Source organism: Pristiophorus japonicus, chromosome 11 (assembly GCF_044704955.1).
Source record: "Pristiophorus japonicus isolate sPriJap1 chromosome 11, sPriJap1.hap1, whole genome shotgun sequence".
In the NCBI taxonomy this organism is placed as follows: domain Eukaryota; kingdom Metazoa; phylum Chordata; class Chondrichthyes; family Pristiophoridae; genus Pristiophorus; species Pristiophorus japonicus.
This window is the reverse complement of record NC_091987.1, coordinates 65,305,373-65,329,198: the sequence shown is the minus strand read 5'-3', so window position 1 is coordinate 65,329,198 and position 23,826 is coordinate 65,305,373. Positions and strand designations below refer to the sequence as shown.

The 23,826-nt window shown below is 45.2% G+C and overlaps 1 protein-coding gene across 1 annotated transcript in view; it reads right to left on the bottom strand.

The window, feature by feature from the left end:
• Positions 1 to 12,580: 12,580 nt before the first annotated feature.
• dpt (dermatopontin) overlaps positions 12,581 to 23,826 on the bottom strand; it is a 94,717-nt gene continuing 83,471 nt past the window's right edge. The window contains exons 3-4 of the mRNA XM_070892933.1: positions 22,958 to 23,065; positions 12,581 to 14,790 (exon numbers count right to left, since the gene is read on the bottom strand). Of these exons, the coding sequence (XP_070749034.1) occupies positions 14,724 to 14,790; positions 22,958 to 23,065 (175 nt within the window). The 3' untranslated portion in view covers positions 12,581 to 14,723. The remainder of the gene's footprint in view (positions 14,791 to 22,957; positions 23,066 to 23,826) is intronic.

Genomic DNA, 23,826 nt, shown 5'->3' with positions numbered 1-23,826 from the left:
GAGGAGATTTGAGGGGAAATGTCTTCACCCAGAGTGTGGTGGGGGTCTGGAACTCACTGCCTGAAAGGATGGTAGAGGCAGAAACTCTCAGCACATTTAAAAAGCACTTGGATATGCATTTGAAGTGCTGTAACCAACAGGGCTAAGAGCTGGGAGGTGGGATTAGGCTGGATAGTTCTTGATCAGCCAGCGTGGACATGATGGGCCGAAATGGCCTCCTTCTGTGCTGTAAATTTCTATGATTCTGTGATATCTTCCTGCAGTCTACAGCTTTCTTCTTCATTATCAACCACAGGGCCAATTTTTATACAATCTGCAAACTTCTTAATCATACCCTCTACATTCAAGTCTAAATCATTGATATATACCACAAAAAGCAAGGGACCTAGTGCTGAGCCCTGCGGAACCCCAGCCTTCCAACCACAAAAGCACCAATTGAACATTACCCTTTGCTTCCTGCCACGGAGCCAATTTTGGATCCAACTTGCAACTTTACCTTGAATCCCATGGACTTTTACTTTCATGACCAGTCTTCCATGTGGGACCTTATCAAAAGCCTTGCTAAAATCCATATACACTACATCAAATGCACTATCCTCATCGACCCTCCTTGTTACCTCCTCAAAAAATTCAACCGAGTTAGTCAGACACAAACTTCCCTTAACAAATCCTTGCTGACTGTCCTTGATTAATCTGTGTCTTTCTAAATGAAAGTTTTCAAAACTTTTTCCAATAATTTTCCCACCACCAAGGTTAGGCTGGCCTGTAATTACTTGGTCTATCTATCCCTTTCTCCCTTTTTAAACAAAGGTACAATGTTAGCAATCCTCCAGTCCTCCGGCACCACACCTGTATCCAGAGAGGATTGGTAAATGATGGTCAGAGCCTCCACTATTTCCTCTATTACAGATCTGGTTTAGCCCAGTTTTGGTCCTTGGTCTGTGCTTAGTTACTCTCAGCTGGGACAGTAGTGGAGATACTAAAATTGGCTTCAGTACTTTTGGCTGGGAATGAGAAAATTAACTAATATTTCCACTCCTGCTCATGTTCAGTTAATCTTCTGGAAAGTGCATGTACAAGATCAGATGAGGGCAAGATTGAGCTTGGCTGTGATGAGCCCTTGGTTGATCAGGCTTACATACTAAAATAGAGTGAGGGAGCGAAAAGCTGGCACTGCTCATGATATCATGCTTCAGCAACAGTCACTGTTTTAATCACCTAACTGCAAAATGATTGCCACATGTTAATGTTTTACTCTACCCCAAATGCAAATTATGGACTAGAACAGAAAATGCTGGAAACACTCAGCAGATCAGGCAACATTTGTTGAACAGACAAGTTAACATTTCAAATATGGATGTTGTTTTCTTCTGGAGTCTGCTCTAATTTGCCAGTTTTCATGCTTCCTTCCCCCACCCCAGCCTATCCTCCACCCTTTTAACTATTCGCACATTGAATTGTGTCTTTTATTTCTTTGATTTCTCTCATTTTTCTCCTATTGTCTCATGCTTGCATCACTTCTGCCAATTAACTATCTCCTGTTTTCCACTTAAGCACTTTACAAGTCATTCAATTACAAGTCACCCTAGTCCACTATGTCACTAACCCAACAAGGCAAATGGGGGATTAAATTGGTCCATGTAGCTCACATTTTTGAGGCACTATGCAGCCAATTAAGACTTGAAACTGGTTAAAGATGAAATTAATGCAATAGTAAGAAAGGACATTAGCTTGGATGATGTGGAATTGGTATGGGTGGAGCTACGGAATACCAAGGGGCAGAAAACGCTAGTGGGAGTTGTGTACAGACCACCAAAAAGTAGTAGTAAGGTTGGGGACAGCATCAAACAAGAAATTAGGGATGCATGCAATAAAAGTACAGCAGTTATCATTGGTGACTTTAATCTACATATTGATTGGGCTAACCAAACTGGTAGCAATGCGGTGGAGGAGGATTTCCTGGAGTGTATTAGGGATGGTTTTCGAGACCAATATGTCGAGGAACCATCGAGGGAGCTGGCCATCCTAGACTAGGTGATATGTAATGAGAAAGAACTAATTAGCAATCTTGTTGTGTGAGGCCCCTTGGGGAAGAGTGACCATAACATGGTAGAATTCTTTATTAAGATGGAGAGTGACACAGTTAATTCAGAAACTAGGGTCCTGAACTTCAGGAAAGGTAACTTCAATGGTTTGAGGTGTGAATTGGCTAAAATAGACTGGCAAATGATACTGAAAGGGTTGACATTGGATAGGCAATGGCAAACATTTAAAGATCACATGGATGAACTTCAGCAATTGTACACCCCTGTCTCGAGTAAAAATAAAACGGGGAAGGTAGCTCAACCGTGGCTAACAAGGGAAATTAAGGATAGTGTTAAATCCAAGGAAGAGGCATATAAATTGGCCAGAAAAAGCAGCAAACCTGAGGACTGGGAGAAATTTATAATTCAGCAGAGGATGACAAAGGGTTTAATTAAGAGGGGGAAAATAGAGAACGAGAAGAAGCTTGCTGGGAACATAAAATTAATGTAGAATTTACCAATATCTCGCAAAGATTCCAGGTACCTTTCCCCTACAAAGGAGAAGAATCCCTTTCTGGGCTTTTAAAATGAGTTTAAAGGGGCAGACGAAGCCTGCGGGGGATAAAAGGGGATGCATTCATGGAGACCCCCCCACCCCCAGTGTTTGGACTCATAGGAAAGGGAATTCAAAATGGACCTAAATTACAGAAGCTTGAGATCCCCTAAACATCTATTGGAAGGAGCATATCAATTTTAAAATTCTACAACATTTTGGCTGCGAAAAGGAGTTACCGAATACAGGAGGTGGGGCCAAATTCATGGATTAAAGATCCCAGACTGTCTGGGGGAACTATTCACCCCCCAAGAGATAATCGAATTACCCAATCAAGCACAATGGAAATCATGGTCAGAAAAACTGGACAATCCTAAAATAATGCAAAACCAGTGATAGCACAATCTCACACCCTAATTGAGTTACTGCTGACAAAGGAGACATTTGAAAATCAATGGACAGACAGTTTAAGCAGAGCCCAAGAGATTTGATGGGAGATAACGGAGCCTTTTTTGGGATATATCTATCCCCCAGTTTTACAAGGAAAGGCTAGCAGAACTCAAAACTAGCAGAACATAGAGGGTGGAACACAGACACAGACACAAGCAGCTGGAGCTGGGGAGTGAAGAAATGGAGTAGTGAAGGAAACTACAAGAAATCGTCAAGGACCGACCGGGCACGAGGCCCACGAAACCGAAGGTTTTCAGCAACCAAATTGACAACCCGGGCCACCACAACCAGCGAAACGACCAACCGAAACCAACTCAGCAAAAAACAACGAATCGACCTTTATTTCCACTCTACAATCTACTTCTGAATGACCAACGGGTGAGAAATTACCAAAAGGGACTAACTAAAACTATTCCTAACCAAAGAAAGTGGGTACTTACCCCAAACATCCAAAACGCAAATTAGCGCATCAACGGACGCACCTCAACCAAAGACTACGCAGTCCGAAGTCCTCTCCTCCGTCCGGGGTGCGGCTCGCCTAGAAGGCCAAGTGTAGCGAACCCCGAAACTGTGATTCACCGGCAACAGTCTAAAGGGATTGGTGAGCATAGCCCCTGAACCCTCAGAGCTATAACTTAGTTAGTTAGGGGAATTGGGAGGGGGGAGGCTGGGATAACTTGTGTAAATGTAGCTGCATTCTCCTTTTTACCCCATTTAGAGTTTAAGCTATATTCTTTTCCCCACAGGCTGTAATTTGACAATTTATTCAATGTGTTGTACCCTTCAGTGTGTATTGGTCTGTGTGTGTGTTATTAAAGGTGTGCCTTTTACTTCTTTTTAAACACAATAAAGCCATACCTACATCCTACCTTGAAACCGATTGTCTGTCCAAGTCTATCACAGTCCCTTCATAATTCCAGTGTCCAGAACCAAGGGTGTGGGAGCGATTCGGAACCGCTCATATAAGGTCAGAAGGGAAAGCTGACCCCCTGCAAACCACCCCTTACACATGGTAGAATTCTTTATTAAGATGGAGAGTGACACAGTTAATTCAGAAACTAGGGTCCTGAACTTCAGGAAAGGTAACTTCAATGGTTTGAGGTTTGAATTGGCTAGAATAGACTGGCAAATGATACTGAAAGGGTTGACAGTGGATAGGCAATGGCAAACATTTAAAGATCACATGGATGAACTTCAGCAATTGTACACCCCTGTCTCGAGTAAAAAATAAAATGGGGAAGGTAGCTCAACCGTGGCTAACAAGGGAAATTAAGGATAGTGTTAAATCCAAGGAAGAGGCATATAAATTGGTCAGAAAAAGCAACAACCCTGAGGACTGGGAGAAATTTAGAATTCAGCAGAGGAGGACAAAGTGTTTAATTACGAGGGGGAAAATAGAATACGAGAAGAAGCTTGCTGGGAACATAAAAATTGACCGCAAAAGCTTCTATAGATATGTGAAGAGAAAAAAATTAGTGAAGACAAACATAGGTCCCTTGCAGTCAGATTTCAGGTGAATTTATAATGGGGAACAAAGAAATGGCAGACCAATTAAACAAATACTTTGGTTCTGTCTTCACAAATAACCTTCTGGAAGTACTAGGGGACCGAGGGTCAAGTGAGAAGGAGGAACTGAAGGATATCCTTATTAGGCGAGACATTGTGTTAGGGAAATTTATGGAATTGAAGGCCGATAAATCCCTGAGGCCTGATAGTCTGCATCCCAGAGTATTTACGGAAGTGGTCCTAGAAATAGTGGATGCATTGGTGATCATTTTCCAACAGTCTAGCGACTCTGGATCAGTTCCTATGGACTGGAGGGTAGCTAATGTAACACCACTTTTTAAAAAGGGAGGGAGAGAGAACATAAGAATTACGAACAGGAGTAGGCCATCTAGCCCCTCGAGCCTGCTCCGCCATTCAATAAGATTATGGCTGATCTGGCCGTGGACTCAGCTCCACTTACAAGAGAAAGCGGGTAATTATAGACCGTTTAGCCTGACATCAGTAGTGGGGAAAATGTTGGAATCAATTATTAAGGATGAAATAGCAGCGCATTTGGAAAGCAGTGACAGAATTGGTCCAAGTCAGCATGGATTTATGAAGGGGAAATCATGCTTGACAAATCTTCTGGAATTTTTTTGAGAATGTAACTAGTAGAGTGGACAAGGGAGAACCAGTGGCTGTGGTGTATTTAGACTTTCAAAAGGCCTTTGACAAGGTCCCACACAAGAGATTGGTGTGCAAAATCAAAGCACATGGTATTGGGGATAATATACTGACGTGGATAGAGAACTAGTTGGCAGACAGGAAGCAGAGAGTCGGGATAAACAGGTCCTTTTCAGAATGGCAGGCAGTGACGAGTGGAGTGCCGCAGGGCTCAGTGCTGGGACCCCAGCTCTTTGCAATATACATGAATGATTTGGATGAAGGAATTGAGTGTAATATCTCCAAGTTTGCAGATGACACTAAACTGGATGGCGGTGTGAGCTGTGAGGGGGACGCTAAGAGGCTGCAGGGTGACTTGGACAGGTTAGGTGAGTGGGCAAATGCATGGCAGATGCAGTATAATGTGGATAAATGTGAGGTTATCCACTTTGGGGGCAAAAACGCGAAGACAGAATATTATCTGAATGGCGGCAGATTAGGAAAAGGGGAGGTGCAACGAGACCTGGGTGTCATGGTTCATCAGTATTTGTGAGTTGGCATACAGGTACAGCAGGTGGTGAAGAAGGTGAATGGTATGTTGGCCTTCATAGCTAGGGGATTTGAGTATAGGAGCAGGGAGGCCTCATCTGGAATATTGTGTTCAGTTTTGGTCTCCTAATCTGAGGAAGGACGTTCTTGCTATTGAGGGAGTGCAGCGAAGGTTCACCAGACTGATTCACTGGATGGCAGGACTGACATATGAGGAGCGACTGGATCAACTGGGCCTTTATACATTGGAGTTTAGAAGGATGAGAGGGGATCTCATAGAAATATATAAGATTCTGATGGGACTGGACAGGTTAGATGCAGGTAGAATGTTCCGATGTTGGGGAAGTCCAGAACCAGGGGACACAGTCTTAGGATAAGGGGTAGGCCATTTAGGACTGAGATGAGGATAATCTTCTTCACTCAGAGCATTGTTAACCTGTGGAATTCCCTGCCGCAGAGAGTCGTTGATGCCAGTTTATTGGATATATTCATGAGGGAGTTAGATATGGCCCTTTCGGCTAAGGGGATCAAGGGGTATGGAGAGAAAGCAGGAAAGGGGTATTGAGAGAATGATTAGCCATGACCTTATTGAATGGTGGTACAGGCTCGAAGGGCCGAATGGCCTACTCCTGCATCTATTTTCTATGTTTCTATGTTTCTATTAGCCAACTAATCCTTGATAAACTCTGAGGGGAAAGCACAGGAGACCATCTTGGTAAAGGGGTTTGCGCGCATGTGCCTAATGACTGCCGGCAGCATGTAAAGCAGGGAAATGATGAAGAGTGTGCAATACTGATTGGAAGCCATCGCTGCTATTTTGCAACTCCACACTCCAGCCAATGCCCTGTTTTAACCTTGCACAGCTTTTAAAACATTTGTTCCTGGGACATGGTTGTTGCTGGCAAGGCCATCATTTATTGCCCATCCCTAATTGCCCTTGAGAATTGCCGCCTTCATGTCCGTGAGGTGAAGATACTCCCACAATGCTGTTTGGGAGGGAGTTCCAGGATTTTGACCCAGCAACTATGAAGGAACAGCAATATATTTCCAAGTCAGGATGATGGGTAACTTGGAGGGGAACTTGGTGGTGATGTTCCCATGCGCCTGCTGCCCTTGTCCTTCTAGGTGGTAGAGGTCACGGGTTTTGGAGGTGCTGACGAAGAAGCCTTGGTGAGTTGCTACAGTGCATCTTGTAGATGATAGACACTGCAGCCACGGTGCGCTAGTGGTGGAAGAAATGAATGTTTAAGGTGGTGGATGGGATGCCTATCAAGCAGGCTGCTTTGTCCTGGATGATGTCGAGCTTCACTCATTCCGGCAAGTGGAAAGTATTCCATCATATCTAACCTGTGCCTTGTGGATGATGTAAAGGCTTTGGGGAGTCAGGAGATGAGACACTCACTGCAGAATACCCAGCCTCTGACCGATCTTGTAGCCACAGTATTTATGTGGCTGGTCCAGTTAAGTTTTTGGTCAATGGTGACCCCAGTATGTTGATGGTGGGGGATTCGGCGCTGGTAATGTTAAGGTGCGATGGCTACACTCTTGCTTGTTGAAGATAGTCATTGCCTGGCACTTGTATGACGGGAATGTTACTTAGCACTTATCAACACCAATTTCCGTCCTTCCCTCACCTTCACATGGTCCATCTCCGACTTCTCCCTTCTCTTCCTTGACTTCTCTATCTGCATTTCCTGGGATAGGCTGTCCACTATAAGTCCACAGACTCCCACAGCTACCTGACTACACTTCCTCCCACGTCGCTTCCTGTAAGGACTCTATTGCATTCTCCAGTTTCTCCATCTCCATCGCATCTGTTCTGACGATGCCATCTTTCCATACACTCTGATACGTCTTCCTTTTTCCTCAACCGAGGATTCCCCTCCACTGTGGTTGACAGGTCCCTCGACTATGTCTGTCCCATTTCCTGCACTTCTGCTCTCACCCCTTCCCCTCCCTCCCAGAACCACAAAAGGGTTTCCCTTGTCCTCACCTTCCACCCCACCAGCCTCCACTTTCAATGGATCATCTTCTGCCATTTCCATCATCTCCAGTGTGATGCTACCACCAAACACATTTTCTGCTCTCTTCCCCTTTCGGCAGTCCGAAGGGGCTGTTCCCTCCATGGTTTACTGTTTAATCACCCCCAACAGCCCCTCTCCTTCTCATTGCGCCTTCCGATGCAAGCGCAGGAGGTGCAAGATCTGCCATTTTACCTCCTCCCTTCCTACTGTCCAGGGCCCCAAAGACTCCTTCCAGGTGAAACATCGATTTACTTGTACTTCAATCAATTTAGTATACTGTATTCGCTGTTCACGATGTGGTCTCCTTTACAATGGGGAGACCAAATGTAGATGTGGTGATTGCTTTGCAGAACATCTCTATTCAGTCTGCAAGCATGACCCTGAGCTTCCGGTCACCTGTCATTTTAGTTCTCCATTCCCACTCTGACCTCTCTGTCCTCGGCCTCCTACACTGTTCTAATGAAGCTCAACAGAAGCTCGAGGAATATCACCTCATCTTTCGATTAGGCACTTCACAGCCTTCCGGACTCAACATTGAGTTCAACAATTTCAGATCATAACCACCGCTTCTATTTTTTCGTAAACAGCTGTAGGTATTGATTCTATTGCCATTTCATCATCATCATAAGCGGTCCCTCGAACGAGGATGACTTGCTCCCACATCAAAAGGGATGAATTCACTGATGTTTCAATGAAGGACCCGATATTGCAGTCCTGAACTCCAGTTGAGGGGGTGGAAGATACCTGTGCGTGGATTTTTTAACATGTGGTGACCACTGCACATCAACCACCAGACGAGCTTGACAGAGCTAGGCCTTTATCCAGTGGCAAGGGTAAACCAGGACGACTGGAGGCCTACTCTGCTGCATGAACCTAGTGCGCACACAAATCACAGTGTGGACTGGCCCGTGCTGGCCCTGGGCCTCAGCTCTTCTGGGCCCCGTACCCTCATTTGCCGCACCACCACCATGATCTCTCGCCGCTCCTTCGCCACAAACATTCACTGCACCTCTGCCACGATCTCTCATTGCTCCTCCACCACAAAACACTCTCCGCACCTCCTCCACGATCTCCCACCACACCTCCGCACCAAACATTCGCCGAACCTCCGCCACGGTTACCCGCCGAATCTCAGCCACAATCCCTCATCGCTCCTCCACCTCGATCACTCGCAGTATCTCTGCTGTGACCTTCCCGCTTCTCCGCTATACCTGGGCCCCACCGATACTCCTGCCCATGCTCCAAACAGCGACTTGGGTCCTAATAACATCACCCAGTCGCCCATCTTGAAATCGTCGCAAACTTGGAGCAGCTCGCGCTGGAAGTTGTAGTGGTATGCTCCAGCTCTTTTATAGCCTGACTTGCGGCTTGTGGAGGTGTTCTCTCGCAGATCAGGGGGCCACGATGCTCCAGGGCCCGCCGCCCCAACTCTTTTATAGCCTGACCTGTGGAGGTGTTCTCTCGCAGGTCAAGGGGTCACTTACACCTCTTATAAACCCATTTTTTTGCTTCTTTACTTATCCTACTACCATCCCCTTTTGCCTTGCACCATTATCGTTTTTGTTCTTTCCTCCCTCCCCACTTTCCCCGCCTCCGTACTTGCTGAAAATCTGTTATATCCCTAACTTTTTCCAGTTCTGATGAAAGGTCATCGACTTAAAACAGTAACTTTGTTTCTCTCTTCATAGATGCTGCCTGACCTGCTGAATATTTCCAGCATTTTCTGTTTTTATATTAGAGAAGCTAGGATTATTCACCTTAGGGCCGAGAAGGTTAAGGGGAAAGTTGATAGAGATGTTCAAGATCCTGAAGGGTTTTGATAGAGTAAATAAGGAGAAACTGTTTATGTGGCAGAAGGGTTGGTAACCAGATGACACAGATTTAAGGTAATTGGCCAAAGAACCAGAGACGACACAAGGAAAAACAATTGGACAGCGAGTTGTTACGATTTGAAATGCACTGCCTGAAAAGGTGGTGAATGCAGATTCAAAAGAGAATTGGATAAATACTTGTAAGGGAAAAATTTGTCGAGCTATGGGGATAGAGCAGGGGAATGGGACAATTTTGATAACTTTTTCAAAGAGCTGGCACAGGCATGATGGGAAGAATGGCCTTCTTTTGTGCTGTAGCTTTCTGTGATTCTGTGAATACCCGCTCTCCTTCCCCCAGAAACTTCCCATGCAAGCATAGGAGATGCAATATCTGTTCATACCTGAAGCATTAACTTATCTGTTCTCTCCGCAGATGCTGCCTCATCTGCTGAGTGCAATTTATGTTTTTGTTTCAGATTTTCAGTATCTGCAACATTTTGATTTTTGCAATATATGTATTAATGGAGTATAGGTCCTTCCCCCCGCCCTTACCACCACCACCCCAAGTGGACTTCGGGCAGTTGTACAGCAGAATGACCTGGCTGGCCAACCAATAAGTCCCGGTGGGAGGCCTGGTCCATTTTTTAAAATCAATATGGCAGCTGTCGCACTTCCAGGGGAGATGGGGCGTGAAAGAAAGCGGCCCAAAATTCTTTCACATCCTATCGCCTAAGAAAACGGGTGAGATGAAGTCCAATTTCTCTCCCGGTGTCATCTGTTTGGTGGTTGTGGGGGTCTATGAAACAAATCGGACTGCCTCAGCCCAATTCCAATTGGGTAAAGTATTGACTTTCAGAGGCCACAGAGCTTGCTGTTATAGGAAATAGTGAGAGTGAAATTCAACTTCATTGGGGCTGCAAAACACCTGTTATACATCCCACGTCTTTTACACTGTTGCTGAAGTTGAATTTCATCTCTAGGTTTTTTATCCTGTGGGTGCAGAACTTGCAGAATGTGAGGCTCAGTCCAGTAGGAAAGTAGCCTCTAGTTCCACCCAAATTATGTTAATGAGGAAACATTCAGGAACATAAATTGTGCCTCTCACATTTTTGGTATGAATACTTTTACTTTGTTAGATTTAAATATCATTCACTTGCCATTTTATATGTAATAAACAATCGTATTTTGTCCCGTACTTGTGTTTAGTTTTTTCAACCATCAGTGCAAGGAGGACATTTGTATAATGAATGGATTCTAATAGACAAATGTTGGCGATTTAGTAGGTATGTTAAGTGCTGTCAGACCTGCATGTGTATAAATAGCATGGATATTCTGTTCAAAGCATATATTTTAAACTTATTTTCTCTTTTGCCAGACCACACCCGAACTGTGGCCAGCCGGGTTTGGAACGGAATGGCCTACTCCTAGGTCTTGAAGATTGTGGTTCTTAGGTAGTGGTGGGAGTGACCTGGAGATGGCTTACCCCATTTCCTCACTCCTAACATTGCAGCAATACTAACAATTCTGAGGGTTTCATTTTAACCTAATCCGCAGGATGGGTTCCTGTCATTCAGTCGTTTTACACCCCGCTCAATTTTACTCTCCATCAGCCCAGGTTGAAGTTACCCCCCGAGAATCACACTTCCTTCTTATACATTCATGGTATGTGCAATTCATCATAAAATGCCAGTCACTATAGAATCTGACAGAGGACCAGCATCAGCTGGGTGTTTGTCATGGTGTTGAGCTGCTGCATGAGAACAATGGGGCCTAGAAGTTTCATGGAGCTAGATTTTAGTTTCAGATTTTCTCTTGTGATGATGCAGAGTTCTGCTGTTAAGTTGATAGGGCAGAAATCCCGGCCTCCCTGGGTCCGTACAGAGTGTGTATGGATCTGGGAAGACATCGCAAAAGCCGATTTTACAATCTGTCAAGCTCTGGCTTAGGCATAGCCTACTTTTACCAGCGTAAGAGTTTTAAAACATACAAAAATACAGTAAAATAAAATTTTAAAAACACATTTTAATGTTAAAAACCCTGTCCACTAAGGTAAGTATATTTTAAACCATAATTTAAAAACTTTTTTAAAAATCGGAAAAATATATATTTTTTCTAAGACATTTATTAACTTCAATTTAAATTAATTTTATATATGTGATGTATTATTTCTATTTTTTATTTGTGTTTGGGTGTTTGGGGGGTGTTTCTCAATCATAATAATGAGAACTCCTACTTACAGGATTCTCATTATTATGAATGAGAAAATACTGTACCTGGATTGGCTGCCCAGTGCCATGTGACTCTAGCTCCAACATATGGACATCCCGACGTGCACGCACTCCGATGCGCAGGGAGAGGAGGCCTCAGGACCGGGATTGCTGATGGGCACAGCAGGAAAAGGTAGGTGCGTATCTTTTATACATTTTTCAGTCGAGCGCCGTGGAAGCAGGGGACCGGGATTTCAGGGCCAACAGGAAAAAGTTTGTTATGGTTTTCTTCTCAGGGTCAAAGTTTCATGGGAAGAGTTTGGATCCGTGCTGTCTGTAGGAGATAGAGGCAGTTAAACAATTTTGGCTGCAGTTGCTTTTGTGTTGTTTTCTGTTGTTGTGTCCTGTAGATCATGTTGAATGCACGCTGTTACTGTGACTCAGTTGATTCTCGAAAATAATGATTTTGGGACATTACATAATGACCTCAGACTTAAACTGAAATGAGTGCAGTATCATTTGGTGGCAACACATTGCATAACTCTAATGCTTATCATATTAACAAATAGCAACAAAATATTTCATTTGTAAGTTAAACAAATAACCCTTTCATAAAGGATTGGTGACTGGTTGTCTATTCAAGCAGATGGATGTAATTACATGGCAAAAATGTTATTTCAGAACTCGTCCCAGCCGGAAGATTATTGTAATAATGAATGGGTCATCGTGATGAGACCTCACATAATCTATCATAATTAGTGTTCCTTTTCTGAGAAAAGAATAAATGTACACTGAGAAACAAATACCATTTAATTTTGTTTAATTAAGCTGAACCAAGCAAACTTTAGAGAACTATAGGATATATATGAACTACAGACAAAAATAAGTTTTGACAAAGTTATAATCTTCTTGTTCATTTAAACATTCATTTAAATGAGAATACTAGACGAGTAACTACTATATATATTGTTACTATTGCTGGTGGGGTGCATATAATTCAGGGAATGCATTGTGGAATAAGCTGGTAACTTCATGTGAATTCTAAAAGATCAGAATTAGAAATCTAATGGGGTTGAAATTCCCATTGCCGGCTGAATTGCAACAAGACCGGCCAGAAGTGCACTCATGCCCAAAGCCCTAGATCCCATCCCAAAATTCACAGTCATCTACATAGTGACCGTGGACCATTGGTGCCTGTAAGGGACACATCAACGGCACCCACCCACCACCACTAGCAGGCAGCAGAGTGGCTGAAAGCTGCTCTGTGCTTGAGGCCCTCCCAAAGGCCAAAGATTAAAAAGATGTAAAGCCTTTCAGCTCTGAAAGGAGCTTTAAGGTGAGATGATTAAGGTAATTTATCTCCACTAGAATTGATTACCTTTTCTTGTTAAAGATTTGGGGTCTTTCAGACTGCCTCAACAGGACTCAAGCCAGTTCTATGGACATACCAGGCCGAATTTTCACAGACACGTTCCCATGACTTAACGGGGGCAAGCAGAAGATCCATTCATGGTCCCTTCCACTGGAAAATGGCTCTCTATGAAAGATGGGATGGAAACCCAGGAGAACCAGGTTCTGCCCCAGTTTCTTCCCCTGCCCCAATTGGAATTACAGGCCATTGAGTTTAGTGAGAAGGGTTTGAGCCAACTATCCAAATCCTTTGATTAAAAATGCATTTGAGTGTTAAACAAGTTACTAACGAAAGTATCTAATAAACCATAGGCAATGTCAATGATGACAGAATTTCTCCCATATTGAAAACTGGATTTTTTTTGATTTCTATAATAATTTGGGACAATTTAATGCTGCATAACATTAATATAACACATTTATATAAATTCCTTTGCCAGTTAAATTAATAGAGGTGCTAAATCAATTTTTCAGATTAACTGTCATTAAAATTGCTGAAGTGAAATTTCATACAAATGTATTAATGTGTTCATTCCTCATATCACAGATCATATTTATACCTCATTTAGTGATTTGGATTTTGTGCCATCATACGTGTCCAACTCACTAATTGTGGTGTGTGGATCTGGCTCCTTGTTGCAAAAGGTTGGACACCTCGATTTAAAGGGAAGATTTTTGTCTTATTGAGAAGCTAAGCAGTCATAGTCTAACAGCCACAACAATTTTCTGTGAGGTTATTTTTATACAATATAAGCTAAGCTTCATACATCCTAATCAAGGCAGCTGGTCAAGGATGAATATGTAGATTGAGTTTGGCTTGATTTATCTTTGGGAGAGCGGGGAGGAATGAGAAAGTTTCCAGATCCTTTTCTCAGGAGATATCAAAGCTTAGAAATCCATATAACCTTGTTTAAAATCTAGAAAGATAACACTATTGAACAGATCACACTGGGCTTGCAGTTCACCACCATTGATTGAATGGTTTCATGCAGGTAGTTTGTTTACGTCATAAATTTTTGGTTTGAACTAGAAACTCATAATCACAATGCTCTATTAAGAGAAACAAACTTCGACCCTTAAAATCAGTAAAATGGTAGATATCTATGTATGAGGAGCGATTTTCCTGAGTTCGCATCCAGGTACACGGGACTGTCTGAGCACAATGAATATCAGAAAATTGGATGGGTTGGAGCGTATGTCTGTAAAGCAACCTGCCCAATTTCCTTCCATTTAAATGAATAGAGGGAAATTGGGTGGATTCCTTTACAGGTGTGCGCTCTGACCCGCCTGATTCTCCAATATTCAATGCACCCTTCAATCCAGCATCATATTGTAACAATGGTCACATGCCAACCATATTTGTACCAGAAAATACTTCAGTTTATAATGGCTCTTCTTGTACATTCTGCACTGTATATTTTAAATAAACTATAAACTAAACATAACTCTTATAGTTTAAAGAGCGGAAAGGATTATTTTTAGCAGGAGACATCTCAGCTAAACATATGTTTGTTCTTGAGTGAGTATTAAGGTTCAACTCATGACTCCTACAGGTTGGCGAACTCACAATCATAATCTGTCATCCTGCAGAGTATGTATTTCCACTGACGGTCCCTGAAAATAATAAGTAAATAGTATGTAAGTAGAGTTGTGATGCTGCTCTATCAAAATAAAATAACAGAAAAGAAAGTAAATGCACAAAAACATTGGGTTAACATCAATACATAGGCAATTTTTTTCATAAAACTGCTTTCACTAAACAGTCTCAGATTAACTAATTTAGTTTGCTCTCCCATCACTGTCAACCCCAGACTTATTGTAAGCTTGCCTTCAAGCAAAAAACCCAGAATTAACTGAATAAGAAACTTGTTCAGAGCAGAACTGAAAACCACAGAAATCTCAGCAATGTATGGAATGGTGCTAAACTGGTACAACACAAATACTGGATCGGAACCAGTGTTGGTGCTGCAACTACTAGTATCGAAGCTATCACTATATTTGTAAAGTCCTTACTCTAGAGCATGAAACCACACGAGGCACATTCCAGGGACAAGGCCACTCTGTGACCTTAGCTCTTTATTACAGGACTCCAGAGGTGATGACCCTGCGTGGGACCTCCCTTTATATACCTGGGAGATCAGGTAAGGAGTGTCTCCCACAAGTTCACCCCCCGTGGTCAAGGTGTGCATCTAAGTTGAGTGTATACTGTAATACAGTGGTGTTACATTGTAGTTACAAACATGACATCACCTTCCCCCACCCCCCCCCAAAGTCTTACTGGGATCATAGGTTTAGTCTTTCAGGTGGTCTACGATCCTTCATGGAGCGCCGAAGTTGGGGCTCTGGTTGTTGGACACTGACGTGAGTGTCTGTCACCTATGGTGATTCCGGCCTGTCCGGGCTGACCTCAGGGACTGTGCATTCCTCTGATTGCTCTTGTTGCACGTTCGCTGGCGGTGTTGTGAGCTCCATCTCATGGTCTTCGTCAGGTTCCTCCGTGTCGATGCTGATCCTTTTTTTTACTTGGTCCAGATGCTTACGGCATATCTGACCATTGTTGAGTTTTACCACGATGACCCTATTCCCCTCTTTGTCAATTACAGTACCCTCAAGCCATTTGGGCCCCATGGCGTGATTGAGGACGAATACAGGATCATTTATTTCTATACATCTCCCCCTTGAATTACGGTCATGGTACTCGTTTTGTGACTTGCGCTTGCCCTCAACTATGTCGGTCAGGACTGGGTGGATGAGGGACAACCGAGTTTTGAGTGTCCGTTTCATGAGTAGCTCTGCGGGCGGGACCCCCATGAGCAAGTGCGGGTGGGATCTATAGGCCAGCAGGAGGCGCGATAGGCGGCATTGTAGGGAGGGTCCTTGAATCCTGAGCATACCTTGCTTAATGATTTGGACTGCACGTTCCGCCTGGCCATTGGAGGCCGGCTTGAACGGCGCAGTCCTGATGTGGTTGATGCCATTGCCTGAAATAAACTCCCGGAACTCATAGCTCGTGAAACACAGGCCATTATCACTAACCAGGATGTCCGGCAAGCCATGGGTTGCAAAGATTGCGCGTAGGCTTTCCACGGTGGTGGATGACGTGCATAAATTCAGGATGATGCACTCGATCCATTTCGAGTACGCATCTACTACAATGAGGAACATCTTCCCCATGAACGGGCCCGCGTAGTCAATGTGAATGCGTGACCATGGCTTGGTGGGCCAGGGCCACGGGCTGAGCGGGGCCTCCCTGGGGGCATTACCCAGCTGGGCACACGTCGTGCACCTGCGAACACAGTGTTCCAGGTCTGAATTGATTCCAGGCCACCAAACGTGTGACCGGGCAATGGCCTTCATCATCACAATGCCTGGGTGCTCACTGTGGAGTTCCCTGATGAATGCCTCCCTGCCCTTCTGGGGCATGACTACCCAGCTGCCACATAGTAGGCAGTCGGCTTGGATGGAGAGCTCATCCATCCGCCTGTGGAACGGTCTGATCTCCTTGGGGCATACTCTATGTGCGGGCGCCCAATCCCCAGTCAGGACACATTTCTTAATCAAGGATAGGAGGGGATCTCTGTTTGTCCAGATTTTGATCTGGCGGGCTGTGATGGGGGAGCCTGTACTGTCAAAGGCATCGACAGCCATGACCATCTCAGCGCTTTGCTCAGCTGCCCCCTCGGTGGGGAGCCAGTGGGAGCCTGCTGAGCACGTCAACGCAGTTTTCATTGCTGGGCCAGTGCCGGATGGAGCAGTTATCAGCAGCTAGCGTGAGAGCCCACCGCTGTATGCGAGCTGATGCGTTGGTATTGATAGCCTTGCTGTCTGACAACAGGGATGTGAGTGGCTTGTGGTCCGTCTCTAATTCAAACTTCCTACCGAAGAGGTACTGATGCATTTTTTTTACACCATAGACACATGCAAGCGCTTCCTTCTCGAACATCCTATAGCCCCGTTCTGCTTGAGAGAGCGACTTGGAGGCATAAGCCACAGGTTGTCGCTGATCCTCAGTATTATCCTGCTGCAACACGCACCCAACTCCATAGGACGATGCATCACATGTCAGAACTAAACATTTACAGGGGTCGTACAGGGTCAGCAACTTGTTTGAACAAAGTAGGTTTTGCGCCCGATCAAAAACCCGTTCCTGACAGTCCCCCCAAAACCAATCGCAACCCTTACGCAGGAGCATGTGTAGCGGCTCCAACAACGTGCTCAAGTTCGGCAAAAAGTTCCTGAAATTGTTCAAGAGTCCCAGGAATGAACGCAGCTCTGATGTGTTGCAGGGCCTGGGTGCTCGTCGAATCGCCTCTGTTTTGGATTCGGTAAGCCGAATCCCATCTGCAGCAGCCCTCTTGCCCAGAAAATCAACCTCAGGAGCTAAGAACATGGATTTAGACTTCTTGAGTCGCAGGCCTACCTGGTCCAGTCGGCATAGCACCTCCTCCAGGTTGTGGAGGTGTTCCTTGGTGTCTCGACCCGTGATGAGGATGTCGTCCTGGAATACGATCGTTCCCGGAATGGATTTGAGCAGGTTTTCCATGTTACGTTGAAAAATCGCAGCCGCTGATCGAATGCCAAACGGGCACCTGTTATACGCAAACAGTCCCTTGTGCGTGGTGATGGTGGTCAGTAGTTTGGATTCGTCGGCCAGTTCCTGGGTCATATAGGCTGAAGTGAGGTCCAACTTGGTGAACAGCTTGCCGCCTGCCAGCGTGGCAAAGAGGTCCTCCGCTCTTGGGAGCGGGTATTGGGCTTGTAGGGACACCCGATTGATGGTGGCCTTGTAGTCGCCACAAATCCTGACAGAGCCATCCGCTTTTAGAATGGGAATGATGGGGCTCGCTCAGTCGCTGAATTCAACAGGTGAGATGATGCCCTCTCGCAACAGCCGGTCCAACTCGGTCTCGATTTTTTCCCACGTCACATACGGCACCGGTCTGGCTTTGTGGTGCACTGGCCTGGCGTCCGGGGTGATGTGTATCACTACTTTAGTGCCTTTGAAAGTCCCGACGCCCGGTTGGAATAGTGATTCGAATTGTTGTAGGACTTGTGAGCACGAACTTCGCTCCACCGAGGACATTGCTTGAACATCCCCCCATTTCCAGATCATCTCGGCTAACCAGCTCTTCCCCAACAGTGCGGGACCATTGCCCGGGACAATCCAGAATGGCAGCTGGTTCACTAACCCATTGTGTGTGACAGCCAACATTGCACTGCCTAGCACCAGAATGATTTCTTTGGTGTAAGTCCGTAATTGTGTCTCAATACGTTCTAATTTGGGTCTACTGGCTTTGAGTGGCCATAGCTTCTCAAATTGCTGAACGCCCATGAGTGACTGGCTGGCCCCAGTGTCCAGCTTCATGTGTACTGGGATACCGTTCAACAAAACCCTCATCTTCATTGGTGATGTTTTGGTCTATGAACTGTGAATATTCACCACATGGACCCGCTGAACCTCGGCGTCCATCAATTTACCCCAAAAGTCATCCTGCCTCACAGAATCCTCTTCTGGTCCATCTGCCTCACATATTAGTCTGGTTGCAGGTTTTCTGCACATTCGAGCTAAATGGCCACTGAGATTGCAGTTTCTGCAGACAAACTGTTGGAATCTGCAAGATGTGGCTGAGTGTTTTCCCCCACACCTCCAGCATGAGTTAAAGTTTCCATTGTTGGGAACAAAGGGACTATGGCCAGAAATTCTGCGCTGTCTGTCCCTTTGACTGCTCTTAAGTACCCTATTAGTGAGTGTCAATGGCCCCATCCCAGGCCGCATTGTCCACTGTGATGGCGTGAACGTCCGTTCAGCCTGCCATTGTCTCTGTTGAGGTCCTGCTCTGGGGTCTATTGCTGCCTGGTAAATGTCGTACTGCCCCTGCCTGCCTGCGGGGCTCTGAGTAGCATTGATGATGTTGACTCCCTGATCCATCGCTGCGTTAGAGGCAGAATTGCGCGCGTAAATCATTTTCGTCTCTTCCTCCCCCACCATGAAAGTCCTTGGTCTCAATTAACTTGCGAAAAATTCCCGCATGACCGATGCCCTTGATAAAGAAGTCCCTTAGCATCTCCCCCCTGCAGGCGTCTGTGAACTTACAGAGGCTGGCCAAACGCCGGAGGTCCGCTACAAAGTCCAGTATGCTCTGTCCTTCACGACGTCGGTGGGTGTAGAATCTGTGTCGAGTCATGTGTATGCTGCTCGCCGGTTTGAGGTGCTCCCTGATTAATTTGCTACGCTCTTCAAAGGCTTTTTGGGTGCCAGTAAGTCCTTCATGAGCGCATAAGTCTTTGGCCCGCAGCTGGTCAGGAAATGAGCCTGTCGCTTGTCGGCCACTGCATCCCCTAGCCAGTCTTTCATAACGAAGCTTTGCTGAAGCCTCTCGACAAAATCGTCCCAGTCTTCCCCAACACAGTACCGTTCCTCTGTGCTCCATTCTCGTGGGTCGTGAATTCCCGTTTCTCGTCGCCAATGTAAAGTCCTTACTCTAGAGCATGAAACCACACGAGGCACATTCCAGGGACAAGGCCACTCTGTGACCTTAGCTCTTTATTACAGGACTCCAGAAGTGATGACCCTGCATGGGACCTCCCTTTATATACCTGTGTGATCAGGTAAGGAGTGTCTCCCACAAGTTCACCCCCTGTGGTCAAGGTGTGCATCTAAGTTGAGTGTATACAGTAATACAGTGGTGTTACATTGTAGTTACAAACATGACAATATTGGTACTGTACAGAGAAATCACATATATAAGGCAATAAGACAACTGCAAGACTATTACAGTCCCAGCCTGAAGGTGGATTGGGTCTGTGATGGATCCGTTGGTCAGGATCACGGCTTGCATGTTGCCGTGGAGCAGGCGGAGGATGGCGACACACTTTTGGGGGCGAAGCTGTCTCCGCAAGATCCTACAAATCCCCTAGGAGGATAGATGCACCAATGTCAGTGTTCTCGATCAGGCCAACATCCCCAGCATCAAAGCACTGACCACACTCAACCAGCTCCGTTGGGCGGGCCATATCATCCACATGCCTGACACAAGACTCCTAAAGCAAGCGCTCTACTCGGAACTCCTACACGGCAAGCGATCCCCAGGTGGGCAGAAGAAACATTTCAAGGACACCCCCAAAGCCTCCTTGATAAAGTGCAATATCCCCACCGACACCTGGGAATCCCTGGCCAAAGACCGCCCTAAGTGGAGGAAGGGCATCCGGGAGGGTGCTGAACACCTCAAGTGTCATCGCCGAGAGAATGCTGAAAGCAAGCGCAGACAGCGGAAGAAGCCTGCGGCAAACCAGTCCCACCCACCGCTTCCCTCAACGACTGTCTGTCCCACTTGTGACAGAGACTGTAATTCCCGTGTTGGACTGTTCAATCACCTAAGAACTCACTTTTAGAGTGGATCAAGTCTTCCTTGAATTTGAGGGACTGACTATGATGATGAGCCTGGAGGTTCTAACTTTAGCCTCTCAGTTTTCCAACAGGCTACAATAGGTCCTGCTTGAATTGTGTCAAGCTCTCAATGGTCAAGAGATTAAATACCAATGCAGCACAGGCCTGTACAGACCAAAAGGTCTCAGGTTCAGTTCCTGGTCTATGATGAGTTAACTGGAGAAGAAGGTGAGGTGCTATAGTTGTCCTATGTACCCCTGGTTAGAGAGCAGAAAGTGAGTCAGAGATCCTGCTCCTAATTCGTATTCAGTGTGTGAACATCAGGTGAGAGCGCACTTGAAATCAGATATAGTATCCTCCAAGGTTGAATAACCTGTCAGCCATCATTGTTTGGAATCTTTCATGCAGAATACCCAGTTAGGCAAGGATGCTGGTATCTGGAACCATTTCCCAACAAGTTGATGCATTCAGGAGAATAAGGCAGAACACTGGGTGGAAAAAATATATCACATTTGAATAGACTAATATTTTTTCTCCCAATTTCTCACTTCCTCTTCAGATGGTAAGGACACATCCACAGCAAGGTTTCACAGTCTATAGTACCAGCCACCTTGCATTTAAGACTCAGATGAGGAAGAATTTCTTCACTCAGAGGGTTGTGAATCTTTGGAATTTTCTACCCCAAACGGCTGTGGATGCTGAGTAATTGAGTATATTCAAGGCAGATAGATAGATTTTTGGACTCTAGGGAAATCAAGGGATGTGGGGATCGGGCGGGAAAATGGAGTTGACATTGAAGATCAGCCATGATCTTATTGAATAGTGGAGCAGGCTCGAGGGGCCGTGTGGCCTACTCCTGATCCTAATTCTTATGCTCTTATGTCTAAGAGACCAATCTTGTATCATTTATGAGCATAGATCATGAACGTCAGTTATCTATTTTATCATGGGGGCATCACAACTGAGCCCAATCCAGTGCTACCCTAACCTTCAGATAATGACCAAGAAAACAGACCTCGATTAAGTCCCCCCCTTTATAGCCCACAAAACACTGACCATTTGTAGCACCCCTGCTACCCCAGATGAAATCAGCTGATTCTGCATTGACTACAGAATGAACTTGTAAGTGTAGAATTTCTGCAGAATTCCCCCAATTTCCCGCCATAACTTTGGTAGAAGATTGGCAGAAACAAAGCAGTTTACACTGTTTCTCCAAGGTTTCTGCCAAAGTTATGGTGAAGATTGGGATAACCCCCATGTAAATTCCAGCTAGGGATCTTCATAATCTTTATGGCTCAGTACCACAGTACCATAATTACCTGCTAGCCTAGCTCTTGTAAGTTTTCGGAATGCTCTATAGTTCAAATAGTTGCAAAATCACTGCAGAATCATGGATGCACTTATTTTACTTGTTCTAATAGTTCCACATTTAGGACCACTATAAAGTTTCCAGAAATCATCATCATAGGCAGTCCCTCGAAATCGAGGAAGACTTGCTTGCACTCTAAAAGTGAGTTCTCAGGTGACTGTACAGTCCAATGTGGGAATTACAGACTCTGTGACAGGTGGGGCAGACAGTGGTTGAAGGAAAGGGTGGGTGGGGAGCCTGGTTTGCCGCACGCTCCTTCCGCTGTCTGCGCTTGGTTTCTGCATGCTCTTGCCGATGAGACTCGAGGTGCTCAGTGCCGTCCTGGATGCTCTTCCTCCACTGTGGTCAGTGTTGGGCCAGGGATTTCCTGGTGTCAGTGGGGATGTTGCACTTTATTAAGAAGGCTTTGAGGGTGTCCTTGAAGCATTTCCTCTGTCTACCTGGGGCTCGCTTGCCATGTAGGAGTACCTGGTGGTACTTCTCCAGTGCTCTTGAGATGTCTGCTGTATCTAGTCCACGTCTCTGAGCCATATAGGAGGTCAGGTATCACTACTGCCCTGTACATAAACTTGGTGCCAGATTTAAGGTCTTGGTCTTCAAATACTCTCTTCCTCTATATTTCCAGAAATATAGAGCCAGGAATTGCCTCGGAATCACTCCTGTTCCCCATCGTAACTTTGCTGGTGTTGTGGCGGAAAAGCTGCACATCTGGCTAAGTTATAGTGATAAAGTTGGAATGGCTCCAAGAAAATTCCTATGCTAGGTTTCCAAAGACTAATTAAAATTTGATCAGATTGCATAAGTAGCTTAACAATTCATCAGTGATCTTCCATGATTAAATGCCAAAATGTAACCATTTGGTTATAACTGGTGATAACTGGTTACCTACTCATAAATCTGTCTTACTTTGTTAACCTCACACAACAGAACAATGTTTAATATGGGGTATGGTAATGAGTCAGTATTTGACTAAAAATTAGAAAATAAGAACATTATTAAAATTATCTAATAATACCAATACCAACCTATTGACAAAACTAAAGGTGGTCGCAGCTCCTCTGATGAAGTAGCCATAATCCTGAATCCACAAATGTCCCTCCTCTTCATACTGCTCAGGCGCATCAGTTGTCAACCTTCAAAGCACACAAAGAAAAAGTTTAGTCCATTATAAAAAAGTACAAGCAAGTGGATGCTGTCATGGAGAATCAAACTAGACAAAAGAAAAGGTTCAGATTAGTGGCAAGACCAGACCCAAACTGTCAAGATCAATGAATGTGAACCTGTTCTCAGTGGAGAAGTTTGTTCACTCCTGCAACTAAATGACAAAATAAACTTTTAACTCAGATCCTAGTTTTCAATCTCACCACTAGAAAATAAAAACAGATCTGGCCAATATGGTAACAATCAAATGGGCCAATTTCAGATTGGTTCAGGTATGTGGGTTTATTCAGCCCTCAGTTTTCTGAGACTATGGGCCCAAGTTTCCACACGATAAAAAACGGGCGCCCCTCCGAGCTGGGCGCCCGTTTTTCGCGCCTAAAACGGCGCCGCAAAAAAAAACTCGCGATTCTGGAGAGCCCTGCAGCTCCTTGACTGTTTGGCACGGCGCCCAGGGGGGCGGAGCCTACACTCGCGCCGATTTTGTAAGTGGGAAGGGGCGGGTACTATTTAAATTTGTTTTTTTCCTGCCGGCGTGCGCGTTGGAGCGTTCGCGCACGTGCAGTGTGAAGGAAACATTGGCACTCGGCCATTTTTGTAGTTCTTTGTAGCTGTTTAATTTTTGAACATTTTTTAATAAAAGCACATTGCCATCAGCACATCAGCACTGAGGCTTCCTGCAGCCTTCTCACTGTCTCCTTCCCCACCCCCCCCGCGGGAACGTCTTCCTCCCCCC